The sequence below is a fragment of the Vipera ursinii genome (genome assembly GCF_947247035.1).
Source record: "Vipera ursinii genome assembly, chromosome: 13".
In the NCBI taxonomy this organism is placed as follows: domain Eukaryota; kingdom Metazoa; phylum Chordata; class Lepidosauria; order Squamata; family Viperidae; genus Vipera; species Vipera ursinii.
The window spans coordinates 13,612,645-13,624,791 of NC_139526.1; the positions used below are offsets into that span (position 1 = coordinate 13,612,645).

A 12,147-nucleotide genomic window follows, 5' to 3' on the forward strand; every position below is an offset into this window, starting at 1 on the left:
GCGTGAGCTTAAATGGACTCCAGAAGATGGTAGAGGACAGGAAGGCCTGGAGGAATGTTGTCCATAGGGTCGCGATGGGTCGGACACGACTTCGCAGCTAACAACAACAACAATCAGGGAGAGAAGCAACCTAGAACTAAGGAGAAAATTTCCTGATCGAGAGAACAATCAACCAGGGTAACGGCTTGCGTCCTGAAGTTGTGGGTGTTCCATCACTGAAGGTTTTTAAGAAGAGACTGGACTTCTACTTGTCTGGAGTGGCATAGGGTCCCCTGGCTCAAGCAGCGGGTTGGACTAGAAGACCTCCAAAGTCCCTTCCAACTCTTGTTATTCAGATGTTCCGATATTTCATCCAGTCTCCCGCAGGACACAAATACAGCGGTAGGCTTCGCCTATCAGTTTAGCGTGTGCAATGTCTGCGATTTCATTGCTTTCATTGGGGACAAAGCAACGGGGCAGTGAAGGAGACTTAGGAGTCAGTGGGTGACATTCTTTGACACGATCACGCCAAAAGGCAGGCCGTTGCAACAGGGTCCCGGCAACCGTCTGCACAGTGTTTTCGGCTGGCGGGGACGGCGTAGGCAACGACATCTGCTTGAGCCAGGCGTGGATCATGGTCAGTGCCTGCTGGTTTCAGCACTGTGGCGCAGCAAAGGGCCATGCTGAAATTAAGCTGGGAAGATTCACAGACTTCTGTTCCCCATCTGCTCTGCATTCAGGCAGCAAGAGAAAGCATCAATCCCCTTACAGGCCAAGGATTGAGCTCTCCCTGCTCACGGGCAGAAGCAGGAGAAAATGTCCTTTTTCAGAGGAAGCAGCCATCTTGTCTGCTCTTTCCCCTCAATCACCTCACCAGCCCTGAGTCCGCCGCCATTTTGTAGAATAGTCCTTTCTGAACTCTCAACGCCTCTGGGGTATCGAATTCGGCCACTTCTCCATTTCTCATCACTAAGATTCTGAAAATATTAGAAACGAACATTAGTCTACCGGGCCAGTGGATAAAAGCTACCTCAGTGACTCAAGCAATGGCTTCCGGGCCTGCTCAGCTTAGAGAAATGGGCGAACTTATTACAGGTAAGTCCTTGACTTTTGACCACAATTCAGCCCCAAATATCCATTGTTAAGCAAGGCAGTTATTGAGTGAGTTTTGCCCCATTTTACAATCTTCCTTGCCATAGTTGTTAAGTGAATCTGGCTTCTCCATCGAAAGCTGGCTGGGAGGGTCGCAAATGGCAATTACATGATGCTGCAATTGTCATGCAACGGATGGAAACTCATCAAGGAGAGAAGCAACCTGGAACTAAGGAGAAACTTCCTGACAGTTAGAACAACTAACCAGTGGAACCACCTGCCTCCAGAAGCGGTGAATGTTCCAACACTGGAAGTTTTTAAGAAGAGACTGGCCAGCCACTTGTCCAAAATGGTACAGGGTTTCCTGCCTGAGCAGGGGGTTGGGCTAGATGACCTCCAAGGTCCCTTCCAAATTATTATTGTTGTTATTATTATTATTATTATTATTATTATTATTATTATTATTATTATTATTATTATTATTATTATTATTATTATTACATGCCAGTTGCCAAGTAACTGAATTTCGATCACGTCACTGTGGGGATTTTGCAGTGGTTATAAATGCAAGGATTTATAATTTTTTTCCAGTGCTGTTGTAACTTCAAACAGTCACCAAACAAATGTTTGTAACTCAAAGGCCACCTTTACTAGGTAGTAATAGCTAGAATGTTGAAGCTGTCTATTGGTATTGAGTTCTGTCTTGAGTTGAGGATGACCTTATTTTCTTTCTCTCCCCCTTTCCGTTCTACAGCTTTCTCTCTCTTTTTGGCCCTTTGATAGATTTAAATTCTCATTTTCCAAGTGTGTGTTCCAAATACGTCTCCTATTTTTATTTTTCTGCTCCAATTTCCACTAATATCGCCACATCTCCCTCTGTTTCTTCAGGCCATTTGATCCATTATCTTGGGAACCCTCTTCAAAGCCACCTCTTACCGGTCAAATTCCATCATGGCGTTTAGCCGGTGGGCAATGGTCAGCACTGTGCACTCTTTGAACTGACTCCTTAGGACGGACTGAATCTGCAGGTCTGTTTCAAGGTCCACAGCTGCGGTGGCCTCATCCAGAATCAGGATTTTGGCTTTCCGAAGTAGACCCCGGGCCAGGCAGATGAGCTGCTGTTGACCAACGCTGGAAGGAAAACCGGGAGACAATGAAAACCCAAGATAATCCCTATCTACAGAATACAGAATAGCAGAGATGGAAGGGACCTTGGAGGTCTTCTAGTCCCACCCCCCTGCTCAGGCCTAAAACTGATTTAACCAACCCCCAATATAGTCCATTTTAGTGTTGTTGTTGTTAGTTGCGAAGTCGTCTCTGACCCATCGCGACCCTATGGACAATGTTCCTCCAGGCCTTCCTGTCCTCTACCATCTTCTGGAGTCCATCTAAGCTCACGCCTCTTGCTTCAGTGACTCCATCCAGCCACCTCATTCTCTGTCGTCCCCTTCTTCTCTTGCCCTCAACCTTTCCCAGCATTAGGCTCTTTTCCAGCGAGTCCTTCCTTCTCATTAGGTGGCCAAAGTATTTGAGTATTAGCTTCAGGATCTGGCCTTCTAAAGAGCAGTCAGGGTTGATCTCCTCCAGGACTGACCGGTTGGATCACCTTGCAGTCCAGGGGACTCGCAGGAGTCTTCTCCAGCACCAGAGTTCAAAGGCTTCAATTCTTTGGCGCTCAGCCTTTCTTACGGTCCAGCTTTCACTGCCATTTTAGTACAGACCCACATTCCCATCAATATATCCCTTCCCCTTTGCCCACCCTCTGCCAACATTATGTAAGTCTCTTGCATCCAGAGTAGTCTGGATGAGACAGTTAAATTTACATTAATTTGAACTGTATACAATTTGCCGCAATTTATGGCATTTACATAATGATGCCATTATGCAAATGACATCAATCACCACAAATGACAACATTTGCAACTTAGGCAGGGTGACGGGCACCGCTTTCCCCAAACAGTCTGCTAAATCAAAAGTTCCCCAGGCTATTATTTTAAGTCCTTTTTAGTGGCTCTACCTTTGAGGATAACCTCAAAGCGTTAGGAATAAGCGTTAGGAATTTAAACAACAATCGGCCTCTGGGTCTAATCTCCCATCATTTGCAATCCATCTCAAAATTGTCAACCCAAGTCTAAGCGAGGCATGGACATCAGAAACATGGAGGAGCCCATAACTCAAAAAACAAACAAACCAAGCCAAACCCCCAAATCGCAACAGGAGAGATGGTTCTTCTTTCCATCTTGTGGGTTGAATACCTTAAATCTCCACCTCCTTCAGAGCACTCATAGGCCAGCTGACCTGGCAAATCTGAAACAAAGCTCTTGAGTTGGGTCTGCTCCAAAGCGGTCCAGATATCCCCATCCGAGTATTGATTCAAGGGATCCAGGTTCTCTCTCAAAGAACCCCCGAACAAGACTGGGTCCTGAGCACAGGAAGAGAAGAAACGCAAGCTATATGGAGTTCATTTTCCGTAGCACAGGAGCGAAGCTATCCTTGGGGATCCGATAGACGAAGAAAAGAACATGTGGATAAAACAAGGTTGCTAAATGCAACCCAAAAGGCATATATCAGATTGACGTCGCGAGGCGTTGAAAGAAAAAAAAAACATGGGAGAACTGATTTGAGAGGAATATGCGCCCCCGTGTAAGTATTTAGTTGCAATTCTCTTTTTGCCTTCTTTACGCTGACTTGTGTAGGAAATGAGCAGGCTGACCTCGAGGGTGGGGTTAAAGGCATCATCAGTTTGGAATAACTCTGCAGCCACAAAAGACCCAAGTCCAGTCCCCCTTGAATTCCATTGACCCACATCTAGGGCCAATTTGACTTGACCGTTAGTAGACCATTTTCTTGTATATGGGTAGAATGTAATAAACCTTTAGTGGTTTGAACTCAGCTCAAGTTACTTGCAGCTGACAACTTTGGGTTATTGCGATGGATGTTATCTACAACATCCTGCGATGGATGTTATCTACAACATCCTAGATGGACTGCAAAAGATTCCTGTAGTGAAAGACCGAATGAAACGTCCGTATCTGTTGAAGGTGTGGCTTGGGGTATCGATATTATTGGGGGGGGGGAATAGAACAATAACAAATGGAAGGGATAAACTGACTTCGTACCTGTGGGACAATCGTAATCTTGCTTCTCAGGTTGTGCAGGCCCATTTGGGCAATGTTGATTCCGTCAATCACAATCTCCCCATCAGCAGCTTCCACGAGCCTCAGAAGCCCCATCACAAGGGACGATTTCCCAGCCCCTGTTCTTCCAACGATGCCCACCTACAAGAGAAAAACAGAGGTTGGAGAAGGAAGGACCACCTGATGGGAAAAAAGGAGAGAGAATGACTCTTCCCTATCCTGCCTTCTCAAATATAGAGGAGTCTCTCCTGGTTATGTTCTCACCACAACCACCGCAAGAACTTTGCTTATTAAAAAAAAACGGTTCAAATATATTTGTGGACTCACTGGTCCAGCAAGGACTTCCATCTGTATTCCCTGCTGGGGAATTCTGGGAGTTGAAGTCCACAAGACTTAAATTTGCCAAGTTTGGAATCCCCTGGACTAGGTGATCTTTCATGCCGGCCGAGGAATTCTGGGAGTTGAAGTCCAGACATCTTTGTTGTCCAGGATGAGAAACACTGCTCTATAAAGTCTTACCTTTTCATGAGGTTTGATCTTTAGGTTGATATTCTTCAGAGCTAGACTTAATTCTGGCCTGTATCGTAAACTATAGCCTCTGAGCTCAATTGCCCCTTCAGTTGGCCACCTGCCACCCTGGAGATGATCATCCAAAGTCCATGGAGCCTGAAAGAGATGCAGCGACAATGCTAGCTCATATTAGCAAATCCCAAGAGAAGCTCAAAGAGGCAAAACTACAAAAAAAAAATAAAGCCAAGATATGATTGCACCAATAAGGACTTAAAACTACTTGGGTTGGCTTTTTTCAGGAGAGTCAATGACAGACTTGCTTCCGACTCCACAATTGGGATACCTAGTACTTTCCAGTGAACCACAGTATCATCTTTTCATTTTGGTGTGGTACGATGCAGAAACGGAATTATTCTGATTTGACAACTAGGGGGTATCCAATCATATGCATGACCTCGAGGGATGAAGGGAAAACATAGCAATAGAAACAGCAATCGTACTTAGACTTATACACCGCTTGATAGTGCTTTAAAGCACTCTTTGAGCTGTTTATAGAGTCAGCCTCTTGTCCCCAACAATCTGGGTCCTTCATTTTACCCATCTCGGAAGGAGGAAAGGCTGAGTCAACCTTGAGCCGGTCAGGATCGAACTCCTGGCAATGAGTAGAGTTAGTCTGCAATACTGCATTCTAACCACTGCGCCACCATGACTTAGATAGCAATAGCAATAGCACTTATATACCGCTTCACAGTGCTTTACAGCCCTCTCTGAGCAGTTTACACAGTCAGCTCATTGCCTCCAACAATCTGGCTCCTCATTTTACCGACCTCGGAAGCATGGAAGGCTGAGTCCACCTTGAGAAGCCCATCGTAAATCGAACTCCAGACTGAGGGCAGAGTTAGTCTGCAATATACTGCATTCTAACTCCTGGACCACCAGGGCTCATAAATAAGATAAGAGACTACACAACGGCTTAACGGGCAAAGAAAGAAACTCAAGTAAGATCCATTTAACGTTTCAGACCGATAAAAGTGACAGCAGGAGAGCGGTATTTTCAGATTTGCAAGATTCTGTTACTAGTGTAGCCTTACAATAGAGTAGAATTAGACTGTTTAGTGTTCTATTGCTAGTTTAGCTGGGAGGGCTGACCGACAGGTTAGGTAGCCAGACAGACAGGAGATCCAGGGTTAACTATGAGCTGGGTCATTTTGTGATGGATGAACAGAAAGACTTACCTCTTTGGGGCTCTGTGAATAATCTCTAACTCTCTCCACAGACATGATTTGGTTATCAATTTCCGCTGAGACACGCAGCATCCAGTTCATGATGCCGGTGACCTGGCAAAGAAGAAGGGGAGTCTATGACCCCAGGCCATTGAAAACTCCCACAAAACCTCAGAAGTAAATGCATTGCCTAAAGTTCTATTATGCTGCCTACCCAGGGGTGGGATCCAGCCGGTTCCCGCCAGTTCGGCAGAACCGGCAGATATTTTTTTGTTGTTGCCTAGGCTCAGAATGGACTTCCAGAAGCGGCATCCACGCAGAGAACCGGTTGTTCACCTATTTGAATGCCACCACTATGTCTAACCCCCCCTGCCCACTTAGCTCAAACTCTATTTTAAAGTTGAATAGCCCCTTCTTCCACACGTTTCTCGCAAGGAGGACTTTTTTGCAACTTTAAATCATTCATGGAAAGAGACCCCAGGCACGGGAAGAAACAGGAAGTCAGTAACAGAGGACCAGGTGTCCCCCACAAATGTCTTCTTCAGTTGGATCACCCTCTCTATGTTGGTGCTCATCAGGCCCAGTGGAAAGGATTATGGGAGATGGCATCCACAGGCTCCAGAGAGGACCCAGATGTAAAGCGAGTCAGCTTTGACCTTATGCTACTTGGTCCTTTTAACCGGAACTACTAGAGGTGGGATTTATGCAGGCAAAGAAATATTTTGCTGAACTAACAACAAGTCCCTGATCATTGCAAGCCAAACACAGCAGAAGACACACACCAACTCCCGTGCTTAAGAATCGGGATGAAGGAGAAAAAGAGGAGGAAGAGTAAGACAAAAGTTTGTCCTCCATTTATGACTACAGGTGGGGTCAGAATTCCTATCGTTAAGCAAGGTGGTTGTTAAGTAAGCTACGCCTGATTTTATGACCTTTTTTGCCACAGTTGTTAAGCAAAAATCACTACGGTTGTTAAGTGGATCGTGCAGTCGCTAAGTGAATCTGGCTTCCCCCATTGACTTGGCTGGTTGGAAGCTGGCTGGGAAGGTCGCCAATGGTGATCATGTGACCCTTCAAATTCTGAGCTTACCTGAAGCGCGTAGGAGATGGAAAAGCCCACCGTGGCTGGATTGAGGTGCGGTTTGTACACCACAGCGAGCAAAGCTGCAAAGAGGACAGTGCTGTTCCCCAGAATCTCAATGTTGGTGGCAAGCCATCTGGAATAGGAAATAGGGAGGGGAGGGAGGGAAGGGAAGGGAAGGGAAGGAGGAAGGGAAGATGCAGAATAGATGAGGAAGGGAAGGAGGAAGGTGGAGAATGGATGGGGAAGGGAAGGAGGAAGGGACGATGCAGAATGGATGGGGAAGGGAAGGGAAGGGAAGGGAAGGAGGAAGGGAAGGTGGAGAATGGATGGGGAAGGGAAGGGAAGGGAAGGAGGAAGGGAAGATGCAGAATGGATGAGGAAGGGAAGGAGGAAGGGAAGGTGGGGAATGGATGAGGAAGGCAAGGAGGAAGGGAAGGTGGAGAATGGATGAGGAAGGGGAAGATGCAGAATAGATGAGGAAGGGAAGGAGGAAGGTGGAGAATGGATGAGGAAGGGAAGAAGGAAGGGATGATGCAGAATGGATGAGGAAGGGAAGGGAAGGGAAGGAGGAAGGGAAGGTGGAGAATGGATAGGGAAGGGAAGGAGGAAGATGGAGAATGGATGAGGAAGGAAAGGAGGAAGGGAAGATGCAGAATGGATGGGGAAGGGAAGGGAAGGGAAGGAGGAAGGGAAGGTGGAGAATGGATAGGGAAGGAGGAAGGCAAAGGAAGGTGGAGAATGGATGAGGAAGAGAAGGGAAGGGAAGTGGGAGAGGAGAGAAGAAGGGAAAGAAAAGATTGCTCCAGGTCCAACCAAGCTGAGAGAGCAGGCGCTGCTCAGTCACCTTTAACAAGCTGCCTGAACAAGGGTTTCCTCCCTTCCCGCCGCTGAAATTCTTTCTACCTGTCAGCAATCACCGCAGGAAAAGATGCCACTTGGTTTTCATCTACTCTGACATCATTCCGGACAATAAAACGCTGCTGGGCTCTGAAAGCACGAATGAGGCTGCTCCCTTCAAAGGTTTCAGAGATGTGGGAATAGATGGGCGAGCGGCTTGCGGCTTCCAAGCGTTTCAGTTGGCAGGAGGTGGTGACAAAAAAGACCTGCGCAGAGAAGGGAAGAAAGAACAGGCCGCTAAAGAGGGAAGTCCACATTGATCTCAAGGGCTGGGTTTGGCTAGGTCTAGTTCTATCGACAGGTAAACAGGTAGTTCACATTTTCTAGTTCTAGTCCTAGTTCTGAAGATGCTACACACCTGAAAAGCAACGTATAAGGCCGACAGAGGCAAAATAGCCACCAAAACCATCGGGGTGGCCACCACAATCACAACATAGATCTCCAGAAGGTTAAATAGGAAGCTCAGCAGAGACTTCAGCTTGTCCGGGATGATGGAATCAATTGCGTCCATTTCTTTGGAGAAACGGTTGAGTAGGTTACCGCTGGGAGTCTGCTCAAAGAAGATCATTGGAGACCGGAGAACATCCCACAGGAGCTGCTGGAAGAGCTTACGGGAAGCCACGATCCCGGCCAAGAACACGGCAGCGACAGATCCGAATTTCCCAATGGCTGCAACACAAGATGAAAGATTCCAGCTGTTTCAGGCAGCTGGGCCCTGTTTCTGATCAGAATTATCCTCACGTAAAAAGTGAGATGGGTGGCTAAATGCACTGATTAATTGATTGATTGAATGAATGAATGAATCAGGGACCTCCAACCTTGGCAACTTGAAGAATTCTGGGAGTTCAAGTCCATGGGTCTTCTATTGGTTTGTTTGTGTAGGGTGGCTTTTTTAAAAAAAAATTGTTTTATTCTGCGCTAAGATGCAAGCAATATATTAAGTTCTTTGGGTTCAGCAGTATTAATACAAGTATTAACCCCTACGTTTGGTCGCTTGGCTGAGTTCAGCGGCCATCGAAATGGGATAAACAGATAAATATCTCTTTGCTTTACTTCTACAAGGGAGTTGGCCAAACCTTGCGTGAATCCTAGGAGGAAAAAGACGCCCACGCGGAGCTGGGTATGAGGCTGTGTCCCATTGGAAATGGGGTCATTGGCCCAGAGGCTGAGCCAATAGCCACGACAGAATGAGAAAACTTGCTGGCAGGCAAACAGGAGCACAATGTAAACCCATAAGAAGGAGCCTGCCGTTCTCAGGTACATCAGGTATACTGAAATCTTTACCTAAATCAAGGGAAAGAAATAAGAATAAGAATTGGCATTGACAAAAATCACCATCGGTCAATTGCAAAAGGCAGCTTGACTGACATCTTGCCAGGATACCTTTGCTGTTGTTGTTAGCTGCGAAGTCGTGTCCGACCCATCGCGACCCTACGGACACCGTTCCTCCAGGCCTTCCTGTCCTCTACCATCTTCTGGAGTCCATTTAAGCTCACGCCTACTGCTTCAGGGACTCCATAACACCATAAAAATAACATCTGCCCATCCCAGGACCTTGGGAAGGACTCGATAGGTAGATAAAAATGCCAAATCTAGTCTAAACATCCGACTGACTGCGCAACAAACCACCACCACCACCGTCGTCGTCATCGGAATATCGGGTGCACTCTCAAAACTTCAGGAGCTTGACGTGAACACCATCGGCATTGACAAAATCACCGTTGGCCAATTGCAAAAGGCAGCTTGACCTGGAACAGCTTACATCTTGTGACGAAACCTTTAATGATATCAAACATCCACATCTGCCTATCCCAGGGAAGAACTCGACAGTTGGACAAAAATGCCAAATCCGGACTGAACATCTGGCTGACTGTGCAAGAATGATAATTGATAATAGTATTCAAAGGAGGAAAGCCCCAAACTGCTGGAAAGCGAAGAAGACCCCCGCTGAATCAAATTGTCAAGTTCATCCTCATGCAAGAACCGAAGAAGAAGATCTTTTAACTTACCCGTCCCGTCTTTTGCTTCTTGTCTTCTGTGACTAGTCTTTTTCCTTGCTCATCCGTCGGCTTGCAACTGTCTCTCCTGGCCAAAGGCTGACTTGTCCTTTGTTCGAAGAAAAGTAAGATGCATCAATTGCCTGCATTTTAGGAAAGAACTCGCCATCTTCCAATTTCTAGGCTGATGCCTTAACCCAGGGGTCTTCCAACTTGGCCCTTTTAGGACTTGTGGACTTCAACTCCCAGAATTCCTCAGCCAGGATGCTTTAAGACAGGGGTCTTCCAACTTGGCCCTTTTAGGACTTGTGGACTTCAACTCCCAGAATTCCTCAGCCAGGCATGCTGGCTGAGGAATTCTGGGAGTTGAAGTCCACAAGTCCTAAAAGGGCCACGTTGGAAGACCCCTGCCTTAAGCACTACACCAAACTGGCTCTCTATTGCTCAGAAACCTCACCATGAACTCTAAAGGAAACTGCAAACTGCATTCAGAAATTGGAAAAAAAACCCTACTTTGTAGTTATTTGTAGTGTTTGTCAACTGTTTCTCTGGGCTTCATGACAGCAACCCAATTGTTGGAGAGAGGTGACTTTTTCGAGTTACTACTTAGAATAAAATATATATGGAAAGAACCACGGGGATGAGGTTCCTACCACGAGAGCCAATTTGGTCTAGTAAAGTGGGAGACCATGAGTTCAAGTCCCGCCTTAGCCATGAAAGCCAGTTGGGTGACTTTGGGCCAATCACTAGGAAACAGTGAGTTCTATTCCTGCCTTAGGCACGAAAGCTGGCTGACTGACTTTGGGCCAATCAGCAGGAGACTCTCAGTTCTAGTCCCGCCTTAGGCATGAAAGCCAACTGGGTGACTTTGGGCCAATCAGCAGGAGACTCTCAGTTCTAGTCCCGCCTTAGGCATGAAAGCCAACTGGGTGACTTTGGGCCAATCAGCAGGAGACTCTCAGTTCTAGTCCCGCCTTAGGCATGAAAGCCAACTGGGTGACTTTGGGCCAATCAGCAGGAGACTCTCAGTTCTAGTCCCACCTTAAGCATGAAAGCCAACTGGGTGACTTTGGGCCAATCACCAGGAGACGGTGAGTTTTAGTCCCGCCTTAGGCATGAAAGCTAGCTGGATGACTTTGGGCCAGTCCTTCTCTCTCTCTCAGCCCTGCTGACCTCACAGGGTTGTTGTTTTTGTTGTGGGGAAATAGGAAGAAGAAAGTGTGTTGAATATGTTGTCTGCCTTGAGTCATTTGAAAAAATAATAATAAAGTTGGGATACAAATAAAGAAATAAATCACTTACTTTCCAGGGATTTCATCATGTGTCACAGGAGTTGTGGAGATCCTCTTAATGTTTCCCACATCTGTGGAGTCAAGATGGATCAAAGTCTCAGAAAAGACATGATAGAGAGACCTTAGAAGAATAACCCACAGATTTTGAGAAAATTTACGGATTTGGGAGCCAGAAATAGTAATCACACAGGACTTCTATGTGCCATCGTCCATGGGGTAGTAATTTCTCAAGATTATCAACCTGACGCAATCATGACCATGCACAGAAGGGAAGGGAGAAATGAATACCAGAAATAACTCAAATCACACATTATTTGCGCAGTGATGCGCAGAGATTTAAGAGAAGACTATACAGCCACTTGTCTGAAATGGTAGAGGGCCTCCTGCTTGAGCAGGGGGCTGGACTAGAAGGGAACCTCCAAGTTCCCTTCCAACTCTGTTATTCTGTTCTGTTCTATCATATCTGGTTCTGCCTTCTACCAATCTCGGCTTCCAGATGACTTTTGCTATGGGTCAAGAGCCCTCTGAAGGACACATGAATAAATTGTGTGAAAGGTTTTGTCATACACCCCAAAGAATACACGAAGTGGCTCCAATTCTAACAATTCTGTTCATGGATAATATTACTCAGTTGTATCAACCGTTCAGTATGGATGACCTTCGAGATGACCAGCAGTCATTGCAAATCCTGGTCGTCTTTGTCTTCAGGGTTCTGGGACCTCAAGAAGTCTGAAAATGCCCCTTGCTTTCGTATCAGTTCTTGCCAGGAGCCCATCTCACACAGTTCTCCATTCGCCATCAAATGATGTTGTCCACTTTGGGAAGAATGTGGAGAGAGTTGGTCACCAGGATGCGAGTCTGGAAAGCAAGAGGACGATCCCTGAGATACTGACCAATGAGCTGTCAATGCTGCAAACATTGACATGTTTTTGCACT

General features: G+C 46.4%; 1 protein-coding gene across 1 annotated transcript in view; it reads right to left on the bottom strand.

Annotated features, from left to right (window-relative positions):
- Positions 1–502: 502 nt before the first annotated feature.
- LOC310646179 (multidrug resistance-associated protein 1-like) overlaps positions 503–12,147 on the bottom strand; it is a gene marked incomplete at both ends in the record, with an annotated part of 111,134 nt that continues 99,489 nt past the window's right edge. Inside the window, 15 exon segments of the mRNA XM_083372439.1 lie at positions 503–709; positions 854–956; positions 2,008–2,202; positions 3,327–3,493; positions 4,191–4,349; positions 4,728–4,874; positions 5,954–6,055; positions 7,032–7,158; positions 7,929–8,128; positions 8,281–8,591; positions 8,999–9,206; positions 9,932–10,028; positions 11,222–11,332; positions 11,895–12,012; positions 12,015–12,069. Of these exon segments, the coding sequence (XP_083228565.1) occupies positions 503–709; positions 854–956; positions 2,008–2,202; positions 3,327–3,493; positions 4,191–4,349; positions 4,728–4,874; positions 5,954–6,055; positions 7,032–7,158; positions 7,929–8,128; positions 8,281–8,591; positions 8,999–9,206; positions 9,932–10,028; positions 11,222–11,332; positions 11,895–12,012; positions 12,015–12,069 (2,307 nt within the window).